We start from the raw sequence: 16,227 nt of genomic DNA on the forward strand, positions 1-16,227 counted from the left end.
ATTTGTTTATTGAGGCATATCATCGTAGCATTATGATGTGTTTAAGTTAGTACTTGCAAGTGCACGGATCGTTTCTATAATAAGGGGTAAATTTACCACGAGGTCGATCTCTTAAAAAACTAGGAGACCACTTATTATAAAAACTAATTATCAACACAAAACAATAAAAGTAAATCTAAACACTATAAATTAGTATTTTTGAGATAATAATATTCGTAAAATAAATTAAACTATAAAGTAAATATGCAATGATGTGATATATGAAAACTATATGCTAAATACAGTATTTAACATAACCATTTATTTAGTATTCCCCTTGTTTTAGTTTAAGCTTAGATCTAATGCTAAGATGATGATGTGCTTTTTCTTTTAGTCATTTAAACGAATGATGCAACTAAAGTTTTTTATACCTACATAGATTGAAGCAAAGTTAGTGTCTCTAATACATTCAATATAAATACATTCATAACAATTAATATTGTTGAATTAATATGATGGTTAACTAACAAGATTCACACAAAAATAAAAAGGCTAAACTAAACATTTACGAAAACTAGTCTAACATATTTAACCCAATAATTATAGTATTAAATAGAAAGATATAAGATAATAAAGTAAAAGCTTCCTCTAAATTCAGAATTTCTTCAAATAGGAAGATGGTTGATCCTCACTCTCCACTTTTTGAAAAACTCTTTAGATCTCAAAAGAGCAATAAAAGCTAAAACTAAATATTTATGAAAAACTGTATAATTAACAATGAAAACTAAGACTAAATGTTTATGAAGAACTATAGAGAATTATAAAGAGAATAATGATGGGAGAAAACTCTCCCCTCTTCTAGAAATAGGTTTGTAGAGATATATATATATATATATATAAAGAAGAATCATCTTCTAAGTAATTTTCCCTAGAGATAAGTATACCAATATAAGTCTATGTGATAGATAAGAATATATATATTATTATCTCACCAAGTACTATCTCATAAATAACTTATAATATAAATTTTAATTATACAAAATGACTAAAATATCCTTGGGCCTTGTAAATTTTTGGCCATATCTTGCAAATAGCAGTTCATGCGTCTTAATCTTGGATCTTGATAAGAACATGCCAAATTAAGCTTATTTTAAATATTTTTCTCCATAATTTTATCTCTTAGTTAATATTACCAGGAATTAGACAATTAAATTTATGTGAGGTAAAAACACATATTTTACCATATTATACATAAAAATATATTATTAGAGCTCTAAAATACCCTAAATATCTATATATAATTTAGTTATCTTGTTAGAAATTATATTTGGCTTGTCATCCTACCAAATTTGTATCTATGTATTAGTCCTATATAATTAGTGTTCCACTTCAATCAAATTACTTGTACATAAGAAGAATGCACAATTTTATTTTTATAAATTTGTACATATGTGCTGTTCATTTCTTAATGTTGTGAATTCTTTTTACGTTTTAAGATATTCACAAAAATGCAAAAAATTCATAAAAGAATTAAGCCATCTAATAGATCGACATGCAACAAACTAAATGTCCTAATAGTGAGATGGGCAAATGCAATTTGAAATGACAACGCAATCGTTATGCGTGAGCACAAAATTTAACATTTATCAAATTTATTATTTTATAATGTGATCGGTATAAAATATTTATTAATTTAGCTATAAATTATTGAGCTGCGATTCCATTACTAAAATTTTAAATAGCTATAAATTAACGAGGACAACAAATTGTACATATTAGCGATGAGTCCATCCCATCTCTAAATTAGTGATTGGCATAAAATTATCACAATTGTTTTATAGTGGATTATGAGTGTCTCTTAATAAAACACAAAGTTTGTAATGAATAATTGATATTAGGATATAATCAAAAGGGAACATGCAGGTATTGAATCAGGTGGAGCTTCCAACAAAAACATTTCTTCACAACGTATACAGTTTTGGCAGCCATTTACTTGCTTAGATTTGTCATAATATCAAACATCACTACTTCCATTCTATTTGCCTCATCACACTCTCAGCTTTCCAAAATTTCACTAACTACCCATTTTATTTTCCATACTCACGTGAATCTGCCTCCATTTTGGGTATTTTTTTATATTTTAGTAGTGGGTGGTACTGTCGAATTGTCAATGTGGGTATCCCAACAGTTGTTTTATTTTGGTTCCAGTGAAACATGATTCCTATCTTGATCAGATCAGTTTTTTTTTTTTTTTTTTTTGGACGAGCACATATAGAAACAGTGTTAAGTTCCATGTCCAAATTTTCTAAGTATTATTTAATAGATGGGTCTTTCTATAGTGTACTTGCTTCACATACTAAGGTGTCGTTTATTTTTTAACCTTCGACTGATAGATGATGAAATTGACAACCTGCTAGACTGGTTATCCAATTTTAATATATTAACTTTTAATCTACAAAAACATGTTATTCCTACTCCAACAAAATTTAATTAGTTGACTAACACTAGTTTTATGAAATCCAAGAGTATTCAATAAGTTAGCTCACTTTTTCTTTTTATACATGGTCAATGGTATCTACACCAATTAAAAGACTTAAAACAGCCTAAATAATAAGTCTATTATCAAAGGTAAAAAGATTATTCCTAATAAGAATATTATACCTAACATATGACACTATTTCTTAATAAATAAATAGGAACTTAGAGAAATATAATTTAAATAAAAACAAAAACACATAGATTAAAGATTTGAATCCAAAATCACGCATAAGTTAAGAGATGCATTATATTAGATTCTCTTCACATCTTCAAATGAATCTGTATACATTGAAAAGATAATCCCCATAGTGATGGAATGTATTTTGTTGGTCCGTCGGAACGAATGACGTACCCATGATTAATTGCGGAGAGTATTCAGAGGAAAGTGTTTTAAGGAGTAAAAGAGATTAACAAGGGGAAAAAAACAGAAAAAGAGAAGACATTCCTCCTAAGAATTAATGACACACGTCACCAAATGAAACAAGAAAAATAGCGACAAAATAAGAGGGCATCAAAAGAATGCAGAACCGTTCAAATGGATAATCATTCCATTTCCAATGGGTAATTATTTCCCGACAGACCAGAATGTGATTCCATTAAATCATTGATATCTTGCCAGTTGGGGCCTTCTACAATCGTAGCCCACCACAGCTTATAAAAGATTACATGTGGGCAATTCGATTCTTTTCTTTCTAATAAACATGTGCGCAATTCCACCAATTTCTTCGTTTACTGCTAAATGCAATTATATATATACTTTAATTGTTTTAACACTTTTATTTAAATTTTAATATAATTTAATAATTTTATTTTTAATAATATCTAATTTGATATATAATCTTATATTGAGTTTAATAAATTTAATAAAAAAGTATTCATAATGTTTCTTGTTTATATAAATGTATATCTGAAGAATATATGTGTAGCTAGGATTAATCATAGATTTGTACGCAAATACATGACATATTTATATACTACTATTGTTATCATGTGTATTATATAGCTAATGTATTTAACTATTAATTAATCATGGTTTCAAACCGTGAAACTTATACTATTATAGATTTAAAAAAATTGGATCACTAATTTTTAAGGTTTGAAAGTGTGACAGTCTGGCCTGTAAAAATGGTACAATGAGGAATGAATATGAATGCCGGGGCAAAGATAAGATGCTTGGACAAGGAGCGGCTTCTGGCGGTCTTCTAGAATGACAATACTCTAAGGTACGGGGTACATGAATGAATTGAATTGCACATTAAAATAAAGCGGGAATGGTTCATAACATATCGTAAAGAGTTGAAACTAATCACATTAGTTGCCTTTTGGTTGTGAAACTGTAGAGTTGTAGAAACTCTAAAGTTAAACATGTTTGGTTCAGAGAAATTTAAATTCCATGATGGAAGACCTCCTGGGAAGTTCTCGAACCCGTCAAAGGGATAAAACCGTAAAGCCGGTGGGGATCAAAGAGGACAGTATTTCATGTGATTTGGTTCTGAGTCGTTACAGAAAGATTGATATAGAATATAATAATAGCGGAATTTTTGACGAATAAAAAAAAACGATAGTCTTAAAATTCAAGCAAAGTGTTTTATATAATACTCACATTGTCTACGTGTAAAGCTATAGGTACCTTGTGTTTGCATCTAATTTCACTTGTAAGAATTTTAATTACTCATTACTTTCGAGCTTTATATATAGTAGTTTATTTTTTGTTATTTTCATCTCATTTTTAAATCTCAATTATATTTTTTTTACTTATATAAGATTAACCGCAAGTTTATACTTAATACATAATATGTTAATACGCAATCATTATTTGATTTAATGTTATATAGTTAATTTAACTCATTAATTATGGTTTTGTAAAAAAACTTAGAAATTATGGTATCAAACCACAATATTTAGAGATGCTATTAATTTAAGGATTTGAGGTCCAAGGGACGCATATGAAATGATATTTTAGCGGGATTTTGAATAATTATAAAAATTAATATAAGAGCCTTAAGATTCGAGTTTAACTAGTCATTTATTTGCATATTGTATGACTATTATTATTATTATTATTTAAATTATAAATATAGAATGAATTTATTGATAATATTTAATAAAATTTTAATATTTTATAATTATTAATCTATTTTAAAATAATAATAATAATAATAATAACAGCAACGTAAAATGATTTTAAAGGTCTTTTTTAATAAAGCATTATAAAATATTAAAGATTTAGCGACGAAAATTATCCGTCGCTAACTAAGGTAAATCCATCCTCGATACTGTTTAGCGATGGATGAATGATGGACCAAATTCGTAGTAAAATAATGCTCGCTAATTACTCACCAACCAAATTTTATTTAAAAAAATATTTTCTTTCGTTTGGATTTTATAATATTCAAAATGAAATGGAGTTGTAAATACATTGATGTGGATAGACTAATCTTCTGGATTTGGCGGCCAAATAACTTTTCTTCGTCATATGTGCATTAAGATCTCCTTTGAATATTAAATTGTGAAAATTAAACTATCAACTTTTCACGTTAGAAGATAAATATTAAATAGGTAACAAAAATAAATTTGAATAAATAATAATTATTTTTCACTTACTTAAATTTAATTTAATTATATTATAACGACTCGAATTTAAGATTTTACTAAAATTGAAATATTAGAAAAACAGAATTTTCACAATAACTGCAAAGCCCTATGATATTATTTGATAATATAAATTCTTGTTATACTTAAAAAATAGATTTTGATTAAAATCATTAACAGAAATAATTAAATGATTTTGTTGATACATTCGAATAATTAAACGCTTTACAATTAATAGACTAACCAAAGTAGATATATTTAAACTGTGATCATGAGTAAATGTATAAATATACTCTCGAAACATTAGGCTAAGCATGTAGATGTAATATCCAAATAAATTTACTTATATCGTTCATATGAGATTTATTGTGAAAAGATTTCTAAGAAAATGGAAGATTGTTTTCTAAAAATCTAAAGGATTGTTTAGTTAGGAGAATTTATATTATTTTCGAATTTCAGTTTTTTATTTTTATTTTTAAATTTTTCTAATTTTTATTTTTTGGTTAGAAAATAAAAATAATCAACAATTAATATAAGAGCTATTGAGAAAAAGAGATATGTATTAAATTTAATATATATATATAAACAGAAAATATTACACTCTTGTATAACTATGGAGGTTTGGAAAATATTTTGCTATTTCTCTAGAAGAATTTTCAAGAGAAAAGGTTCAGTTTTTCACAATTAAACGGGCTCGAACATTTTTATTTATTTATTTATTGAAAAAGCAGTAATTACTTTCGTAATTGATCATAGAAAGTATTCGTTATTGATATTGAAACGCTCCATTTGGTTATCTCACGGTTGAACAATTTAAAGATAACTGCACTTAAAAGATTTCGTTTACAAATAGATCATCTTTTATTGACCGAACAGTACCAAGCTGACCCGAATCACGTTTCTGTGAAGGACCCATTAATTTAATTCTTAAATCCAGTTTCCTTTCAAACTTCAACTTTATCTTCTATAACTTCATTTTTAATCAGCTCTGCCTTATACCATTTCTCAAAAATAATAGCCCTTTTTGCCTTAAAAAAAAAGGGAGCAGTTACAGAAGAAGATGCGATGATTAAATAATAAAAAAAAAACGGGTCAAGTAATAAGTACATGGTTCAAAAAAACGTGATAATAAAAATCATGCACGTAGCCTTGCGTTGCACCAGAGATCAACTTCAAGTGTCGTTAAAAGAAACCCATATGAGATTTATCCTTCTTTCTTTTGGAAGTGAACAGGAGACTTAAAGAGGTAAGCCTTTCATCTGGCATCAACAGATATGTTCCCACTTTGGTTCGTTCACCAAAGATGGTTATATACATATATACTGTCCACAGCAGAAATCTGCGGGTGCTCTGATGGCTTCACTGCAGGTGTTAACACAGGTTCTGTTAATCAATTATTAATAACCAGTTTTAAGAAGTTACTAATGATTAAGAAAATTAAACAGAGAAGAGAAAATAAAAGACACAATTTTGTTCGGTTGGGAATGACGTATTTCATGTAGAAAAACATTGGCGTAAAATAGCATTTTCCTTTTTACGTATCCATATAAAAAAAGGTGTTGTCTAATTTATTATTATTTATATAGTTTGTACTTATCTTTTCAAATTTAGTACCAGGCCTCGTCTTATATTAGATTAGATTAGTACTTTAGTACCACGCCTCGTCTTATATTATCAATATTTAGGACTGATTTTTGGATAGATTCTATTCCGTCTCTAATTATTAGATTAGTACTATACTAAGTCTAAAATGTTCGATGATATGTTTTATTATAATATTAATTTATTACTAATCAAATTTTATACATGTATAATATTTTAAATAAAACATACATAAAAACATTAATCCCTATAAATTACGTACAAAGTATTAAAATACACGATGATTTGTGTAAATGTTTTGATGGGAAAATGATACACGTGCGAGGGAATTATTTCCTGTAAACATCATTATTGGACAGGAAGGTCCATGACTCCTGGTGCAATCCAATGGAGTCATATCATTGTCTGAAAAATTCTATAAATAGGCACTGACAGTCCCTTCCCCATTCCAGACCAACAATTCTCCATTCTCCTTCTTCTTCACTCTAGATTGAGAACACTGGTAAGACCAAACAATTCAAGAAAACATCTAAATTTTCCAAGTTTAAGGATCCATTTCTTTCATTTTACTTTCTTTTCTTTTCTTGTTTATTTTTAGCTTAAGTTTATTAACTTCAGCTGTTTTTGCATCTTAGTTCCTTTAAATTAAGACAATGAGACTCTTGAAAGTAGCAAGTTGCAACTTGAACCAATGGGCAATGGAATTTGATTGTAATCTGAAGAACATAAAAGAATCCATTGTTAAGGCTAAAGAAGCTGGTGCAGCTATTAGACTTGGCCCTGAGCTTGAAGTCACTGGTTATGGCTGTGAAGATCATTTCCTTGAACTTGACACTGTCACCCATTCGTGAGTTTCTTTTACACTCTCCTGTTTTCTTCCTAAGTTTTTCTATTTTTCCTAATAATCATTTATAGTTCAAATATAAAAAAAGAAATTAAAAATAAATAATAATAAGAGATTGAATGGATGTAATATATAAATATATCTTGAATACGTAAATTTTATTTATCAGTGAGTGACTTGTTGAAATCTGAATCTAAAATATTTATTTTCTACTCTTAAAGTTATGAAAAGATTCATACACTTTTCATTTCACCATCTGTAAACTTTTTCTCAATCCTTTTAATAAATTAAATCAATGGATTTTTATTAGTTCTCTAATTATGGCTAGTTAATTTTTTTTTTTTTTTTTTTTTTTTTGCACAAGGACCCATAAGAAATATAGAAAGAAAGTAGAGGAGCATTCCATTGATTTCCAGCAAATCAAAATCTATACTTGCACTGAGAATAGAAACGCTACGATTGTATTTCACTTTTTCTATGTATAGAATTAATAAATTATACTACTTGCTGAATAGTGCCCATATTACATGCTGAAAAGCTTTTTTTTTTTTTTTTTTTTTTTTTGAATGTTGAAAAGCTTTTTAACTCATAGCTTTCAGAGCAAAAGAAAATAATAAAGACATATCATAGATATTCTTTTTTTTCTTTTCTTGGTGTATTTATATAGGTCAAGAAAGGACTTAGATTAGATACCATGAGCTTGGAATAATAATTTATACATGTGAAGATACATATACTATATCTGTCTTCTTTTTCTAAGTTTTAGCAACTTTCCAATGCAGATGGGAATGCTTGAAACAAATCCTTCTAGGAAATTACACGGATGGAATCTTATGCAGCATTGGGATGCCTGTGATCAATGGATCAGAACGTTACAATTGTCAAGTTCTATGCATGAACAGAAAAATCATAATGATCCGCCCAAAACTAAGGCTTGCAAATGATGGAAATTACAGAGAGTATAGATGGTTCAAGGCATGGAAGCAAAAATATCAACTCGTTGATTTTCAGATCCCAGCTGATGTTGCTGAAGCTATATCACAAAAATCAGTACCTTTCGGCTATGGCTACATTCAGTTCCTGGATACGTAAGAAATATCAATACTTTCTACCTTTTTTTTTTTTTTTTTCTTTTGTAACTAAAATTTCTGGCTTCTTTCAATTAATGCAAATCAGAATTGTCAGTTTGTCGCAAAGACATTGGAATATAATTATTGACATTATTATTTTTGTTTGTTTCTTTCAGAGCTGTTGCTGCTGAAGTGTGCGAAGAGCTATTCACTCCATTCCCACCACATACCGAGCTTGCACTTAATGGAGTTGAGGTGTTTATGAATGCAAGTGGAAGTCATCATCAGTTGAGGAAGCTCGATCTTCGTCTCCGTGCTCTGAAAGGTGCTACCCATACTCTTGGAGGAGTTTACATGTACAGTAATCATCAAGGATGTGACGGTGGTCGCCTTTATTATGGTATACACATTTCGCTACACATAGAATTATCCATTTTTCTTACCTGTGGGACTGTAGTTTAGGACATGGACTTTTATGTGAAAAAATCGAACTTTATTCAAAATGATTCATTCGTTGCAGATGGAAGTTCTTGTGTTGTTGTGAATGGAGAAGTGGTCGCGCTAGGCTCACAATTTTCTTTAAAAGATGTTGAAATTGTGCTTGCCCAAGTGGATCTGGACAAGGTACATGTAATAATAAGCTATGTAATATGTAATTGATATTTGATTTTGATTTACTAGTGTAAAAAGTTCTATTTTTTTTTTTATAAAAAAACGAATTTGTTGATGGATTTTGCATTGCTATGATGGCCAGGTTACTAGTCTGAGAGGATCTGTTATTAGCTTGCAAGAACAAAGAAAAGGAAAATCCACAGTACAATCAGTACCAGTACCTATAAATATTTGTCAGTCTTTTGACAGACGAGTATCTCTTTCTAGTCCCATCAAGGTGTGCTCTATCTCCATAGATTAATTGTTAATCTAATCGATTGTTGTCTTTTTTTTCTTTCTCAAAGTAAATGAAAGTCTACTAATTAATTGACCATAATAATGATGATTTTAAAGATCAATTATCACTGCCCTGAGGAAGAAATAGCACTAGGCCCTGCTTGCTGGTTATGGGATTATTTGAGAAGAAGTGGAGCTTCTGGGTTTTTGCTTCCTCTTTCTGGTGGAGCAGACAGCTCCTCTGTTTCTGCTATTGTTGGTAACATGTGCCAACTTGTTGTCAAAGGTCAGTTTTAGAATTAAAAAAGAAATGGTAACTTTGCTAATCTAGGAAACGTGTTTCTTTTTCTTTTTTGTGGGTAGAATTGTATGATATTTATTAGTCATTTGTTGGATGTTGCAGAGATTGCAAATGGAAATGAGCAAGTCAAAGCTGATGCAGTTCGAATCGGCTGTTATCCTGAAGGGCAATTCCCTACAGACGGCAAAGAATTTGCAAGCCGCATATTTTACACTCTCTTTTTGGGAACTGAAAACAGGTTCGAATGTCTTGCTTGATGAACCTTCGCTTATCGATTCTTTTCCTTGCGTCAGAATTGCCTTGACTCAGCATATGTGGTTGAAGATGACACTGTAGCATTGAACTATGATTTTTTGTGCAGTTCTCAAGACACAAGAAATCGTGCAAAGAAACTAGCTGCTGAGGTTGGTTCACGGCATTATAATCTTACGATTGATAGTGTCGTTTCATCACTGGTAACCTTCTTTCAAACACTTACAGGCAAGCTGCCACGTTTTAAGGTAAGACAATCTTCCATTGGAGATTAATAATTTCATGTCATTACCAGTATTATCTAATAATCTCGAACACTAAAACAATTATTTTGGCTCCGCCTGCGTGCACACTGCAGGTAGATGGGGGTTCTGAAGTTGAGAACCTAGCATTGCAGAACATTCAAGCGAGAATTAGAATGGTTATAGCATTCATGTTGGCCTCACTCTTGCCTTGGATTAATAACAAACCAAAGTATCATCTCGTTTTGAGTACCTCTAATGTTGATGAAGGATTGCGTGGTCACCTAACAAAGGTACTTAAAAACAAACAGCTTGACGTTTCTTGGTTGATCTTTCGGGTTATATGTTGATGGCGCTGAGATCAATTGTTTATTTCTTATGCAGTATGATTGTAGCTCAGCAGATTTAAATCCTCTCGGAAGTATTAATAAGACAGACATTTGGGGGTTTATGCGATGGGCTGCTGTCAATCTTGGTTATCCAACCTTAGCAGAAGTTGCAGCAGCTCCTCCAAGTGCTGAACTGGAGCCTATTCGTCCCGACTACAGACAGACGGATGAACTAGACATGGGAATGACATACGAGGAACTCTCAATTTATGGAAGAATGCGGAAAATTTTCCGCTGTGGCCCAGTGTCGATGTTTAAGGTATGCTTGAGCTCATCGCTCTCATCAATGGCCTGATTACGGCCTTCAAGTTCTAACTTCTTCGGATGGTATGTGCTTGTTACAGAATCTGTGCTGCGAATGGAGTTCAAAATGTTCTCCCTCAGAGGTGGCTGAAAAAGTGAAGCTATTCTTCCATTATTATTCCATCAATCGCCACAAAATGACAACCTTGACACCTTCTTATTATGTTGAGGTATTTCAATTGCCAACTAATATATTAGTATTATTATTATTGTTATTATTATTATTATTATCTAGCTCGAGAGATTAACTTGTATATATCAAATTTCTTGCAGAACTATTCTCCAGAGGACAATAGGTATGACCTTCGCCAGTTCCTGTACAATACGACATGGCCTTACCAGTTCCGGAAGATTGATGAACTTGTTCAAAAGTTAGAAGGCAATAAAGCAGAGACAAACAACCACTAAGAACTCGGTACTATCACAAATGGACATTAGCGAAAAGCTTAAGTTGGATTTTGTGGTTCGAGATCGGGCTAAGTGTGTGCAAAATAAGGCTTTTTAGCCATATTTTCTTTCTCTTTTTCCCGGAATTTTATCACATAAGTTTGTGGAATCTATTAATCATCAAGAAATGGTCCTGCAAGAATTTTCAGGCGCGATCATTTGATGAATAAAGATCATATATATGTAAGTGTGCATGCCATGTAATTTACAAATCCATTAATAAGAAAAGTTTTCTTTTCTTATTTCATTGTCTCCATTTATCTCTTCCACCTCCCTTTTTCTTCTTCTCTGAGTGCAACCCTTTCTTGGCAGACATGATCTGCTGTCATCATAGATTGTTGATGTCATAGTATGAAGCGCCATAAGCTTTTGGTGGAATGCAATTAAATACACAACAAAGAACTAAAAGAGATCAGATCTTTTACGTAGACAAATTAATTTTGTTACCAGGATTTTCAGAAGTTGTTAGTCATTTGGAGAGAATGACCACCACTGTCGTGTCTCAGATGACCGCGTTTCAACTGAGACGAGCGATACATAAGCTACACGTCGCTTGCCAAGATTTATCGGTTGAAATGGGATTTATGCAGTCAGCTGCTTGAATTTTTTAGAGAATCCTAAAATGGATGACAGGTCAGTTGGTTATTTTTCTACTTCTAAAGCCGATAGATTACGAGATGGATTGTTATGCCCTTTGTCAATATATCTGTCCTAATTTTTCCTAGATCTCCCACGTCGACGCAAGAACAAGAAGAAAAAAATTGGACGCCTCATAATTTACGAGATAAATAGCATTTTAAGAAATATTTAAATATAAAATATAAAATATTTTATTCAACTTCAATATATTTTTTATATTTTATTCTTTTTATTTTTTATTTATAAAAAAATAAATATTAACTTTATACTTTATATTTAAAAAATAAACAGTGGATAATATTTGTTGAAGAAAACAGAAAATAACAGCTCTTTTGGTCTCAGAGGCTGCACAAGCTAGGTTGTTTGTGCAGACCTTTCATCCCTGACCAAGGAAAAATAGAGCATCATTTCCTGCAAGGCAGGAAAGGTCATTTCCACCTTTCCAAAAAAAACTCAGAAGTATCCGTTAGAAAGAAGACTCAGAATCTCAGCATGTATATATTTTCATCTCAAGATGTAATAAACTCAGAATTCTTGTAACACAAATATTCATCATTGTTATATAAAAATTCACATAGTATCAGAGCTGGTCTAAAACCAGTCATCATCTACCCTATCATCACAAAATTCAAGCCTAAAAAATGGCTCACTCAGAAACCACAAAAATCACAAACATTGTCCTGCGAGGCAGCCAAAATTATTTTGAGTGGTCAAATCTATTTCCATTGCCCTCAGTGGCAGAAAAAAATTAGGTTTCATTACTGGAAATAAACAAAAACCCAAACTTGTAATTCCAGAAGCTCCAACAGAAGAAGAACTGGACAGAATGGAAGAGTGGCAGACTAATGACCATCTGGTCATGTCCATGCTCACTAATACCATGGAAAGCCAGATTTCCCGACGGTGTATACTCATGGAGTCATCAAAGGCAATCTGGGAAAAACTAAAAGGCCTTTACGGGCATCAAAACAATTTTGCTCACATTTTCAGATTAAAGCAGGAACTTTCTCAAATCACTCAGGGAACCAAGAATCCCACAGAATATGCAACGGAGATATTAACTAGATGGGAAGAGTTATAAAATTACCTTCCTCCGTCTAATGATCCAGAAGAACTCCAAAGAAGGGTAGAACAAGATTTGATTTACACCTACCTCGGAGGCCTGGATTCAAGCTACGAAAGCTTGCGTTCTCAGATCCTCCTCACCTCTCGGCTGCCGTCAATAGACGCTGTGATAGCGACTATCCAACATGAAGAAACCAGACGGAACACTATGAATGGGTCATCAAAAAGCACGAACGGCCACTCATACCTCACCCGTCGAGACCAAGGCCGTCAGAGAGGAGGACCGAGCGCCATCATGCGATGTGACCACTGTAAAAAGCAGGGTCATCACCGCAATGGCTGTTGGCACCTCCATCCGTAGCTGAGGCCATCGAGAGGGTGGGAGGGGGCTGGCTCGAAGGGAGGCGAGATGAAAGGCGGGGGGAGCGGAATAAGAAGGGAAGAAAACCCTAGAAAGGGTGTGGGAGCTCATTCGGAAATGGGGGCGTCATATGCCGAAAAATATATGACGCCCCGACCCAAAAGGCAACTCGAATTTCTAGGGTTTTCTCAACCCGACCCGACCCGTTTCGACCAGACCTGAAATGAACCAAATCAGGCAACTCGACCCGACCCAATGATCCATGGTCTTCATGGGCTGGACCTCTCCGCTGGGCCAGGCCCATTCTTCAATCAAGCCCAGCATGCCCATTCTCCAATCAAGCCCAGCAGGCCCATCCAGCTCCACAGGCCCATCAAGCCCGGCCTACCTCCCGTGCCCAAAATTTCACCAACAGCCCAAATGACCGACCGGCCCAACTCCAAGCCTTGATTCTAAGTAACCACATGGATTCGGGCTCAGACAACCCGGGCGGTCAGTTCAAAACAATTTGTTTCATAATGCTAAATCTTATCAAAATGCATGGATTATTGACTCGCCATCGATCATATGACTTGGGATCCTGCAAATTTAAACAAAATTCATTCCATCAAGGATTCCCATCATGTGACCGTTGCAAACGGGAACAAGGTCAAAATTCATGGCCATGGCACCACAAATTTATTTAATTGCAACATTAATGATGTTTTATTTCTGCCTGAATTTAATTCTAACTTGTTATCTGTTAGTAAGATTACTCAAAATTTGAACTGCAATGTTATTTTCTCACCATCTTCAGTCTCCTTTCAGGATCGAAACTCCGGGAAGACGATTGGTAAAGGACACTTAGAAAATGACCTCTACTACCTTCATAGTCCTTCCCCGCAATGCCTTATATCAACCACCCCTGGCATGCTCATGCATCAAAGATGTGGGCATCCCTCCGACTCCGTTCTAAATAAGTTATTTTGTTACAATTTAAACTTTTGATTTAATTCATTCTGATGTTTGGGGACCTGCCCCCATTACTGCCTATAATCATTTTAGATATTTTGTCACTTTCATTGATGATTACTCTCGTAACACCTGGATCTATTTATTAAAAGGAAAAAATAAAGTTTTCTCTCGATTCCAAGAATTTTTTAATTTTATAAAAAACCAGTATAATGCAAAACTAAAAATATTTCGTTCCGATAATGGTACGGAGTATGTAAATCACAATTTTTCTAGTTTCTTTAAACAAAATGGAATTTTGCATCAAACCATATGTGTTAATACTCCCGAACAAAATGGTGTTTCTGAACGCAAAAATCGACATCTTCTCAATGTCACTCGCACCCTTCTTTTTCAAAATAATGTCCCTTCTGTTTTTTGGTCGGATGCTCTCTTAACTGCCACCTATCTCATCAATCGGTTACCCTCTGTCACCTTAAAAAACATGAGCCCTCTAGAAGTTCTCAAAGGCCGTCAAATAGATTTAGGTCATCTTCGAGTCTTTGGTTGTGTTTGCTATGTCCATATAAAGCGTCAGCATAAATTAGACTGCAACTCTGTAAAAACCCTCTTTTTAGGATATTGCTCCACCCAAAAAGGATACAAATGTTATGATCCCGTGACCCATAAAACCTATGTCTCTCGTGATGTCAGTTTTGTAGAGAATGATCCCTATTACACCACTCCCACCAGCACGGACTTTACCAATGGTCCTCCCCCTTCCTTATTTCCGCTTAACTCGATTTCCTCTCCAGCTGTGGGAGTCCCTCTCATCTCTAGGCTAATTCCTTCAGGGGGAGACAATCCTATTCCAGAGGTCCAATCTCAAGAAGTAGCAGAAGAAGAAATTGTCTTGCGAAGATCTACCAGACAAACCAGACAAACCAGACCTCCTGTGAAATTTAGAGACTATGTGTCTCATTCGGTAACATACCCAATTCAGAATTTTATTTCCTATAATGTCTTATCTAATCAATACCGCAACTATCTATGTCAAATTTCCAAACTCGTTGAACCCGCTAGCTTCTATGAAGCCAACACTGACCCCATTTGGTGTAAAGCTATGGAAGAAGAACTCCTTGCTCTAGAAAGGAATGAGACATGGAGCATTGTTCCACTTCCACAAAATAAAGAACCCATGGGATGTAAGTGGATTTACAAAATCAAGTTCAATAGTGATGGAACCGTTGAAAGATACAAGGCAAGACTTGTAGCCTAAGGTTTCACGCAGACTTATGGAGTTGACTATCAAGAGACGTTTGCTTCTATAGCTAAAATGAATACGGTCAGAATCCTTCTCTCAATAGCAATCAATCAGGGTTGAATCTGTTCCAAATGGATGTCAAGAATGCCTTCTTACAAGGAAACCTAGAAGAGGAAGTTTACATAAAGCTACCTCCCGGACATAAGTCAACCTCAGATTCTTCCCTGGTATGTAAACTAAAGAAGGCAATCTATGGCCTGAAATAATCCCCGAGAGCATGGTACGCCAAACTCAACCGTTTTTTATTAAGCATTCGTTTCAATAAATGTGAATCGGATTCATTTATGTTCGTTAAACACACTAACAAGTATACTATTATTATTCTAGTGTATGTTGATGACATCATAATAACAGGTAATGATGATCAGGGGATAGAAGAGGTCAAATAGAGCCTAAAAAAGGAATTTGATATCAAAGATCTAGGCCAACTTTCTTATTTTCTCGGTATAGAAATGGCAAAA

At 33.1% G+C, this 16,227-nt stretch overlaps 1 protein-coding gene across 1 annotated transcript; it reads left to right on the forward strand.

The window, feature by feature from the left end:
* The first annotated feature begins 7,059 nt into the window (after positions 1–7,059).
* LOC8286264 (glutamine-dependent NAD(+) synthetase) lies at positions 7,060–11,689 on the forward strand. The gene is made up of 13 exons (XM_015719001.3): positions 7,060–7,213; positions 7,347–7,558; positions 8,338–8,643; positions 8,802–9,025; positions 9,146–9,249; positions 9,380–9,514; positions 9,631–9,799; positions 9,917–10,052; positions 10,176–10,314; positions 10,425–10,601; positions 10,693–10,956; positions 11,042–11,170; positions 11,274–11,689. The coding sequence occupies exons 2-13, from the start codon at positions 7,365–7,367 to the stop codon at positions 11,406–11,408; spliced, it is 2,112 nt and encodes a 703-aa protein (XP_015574487.1). The 5' UTR covers positions 7,060–7,213; positions 7,347–7,364; the 3' UTR covers positions 11,409–11,689.
* The last annotated feature ends 4,538 nt before the right edge of the window (positions 11,690–16,227 follow it).

Source organism: Ricinus communis, chromosome 5, assembly GCF_019578655.1.
Source record: "Ricinus communis isolate WT05 ecotype wild-type chromosome 5, ASM1957865v1, whole genome shotgun sequence".
In the NCBI taxonomy this organism is placed as follows: Eukaryota; Viridiplantae; Streptophyta; class Magnoliopsida; order Malpighiales; family Euphorbiaceae; genus Ricinus; species Ricinus communis.

What these genes read in the sequence shown, in the direction of transcription:
- LOC8286264 (XM_015719001.3), top strand. Translation starts at nt 7,365, where the DNA reads ATGAGACTCTTGAAAGTAGCAAGTTGCAACTTGAACCAATGGGCAATG. An exon ending in CTTGACACTGTCACCCATTC is followed by an intron (nt 7,559 to 8,337) that starts GTGAGTTTCTTT and finishes TTTCCAATGCAG; the next exon opens with ATGGGAATGCTTGAAACAAA. An exon ending in CGGTGGTCGCCTTTATTATG is followed by an intron (nt 9,026 to 9,145) that starts GTATACACATTT and finishes CATTCGTTGCAG; the next exon opens with ATGGAAGTTCTTGTGTTGTT.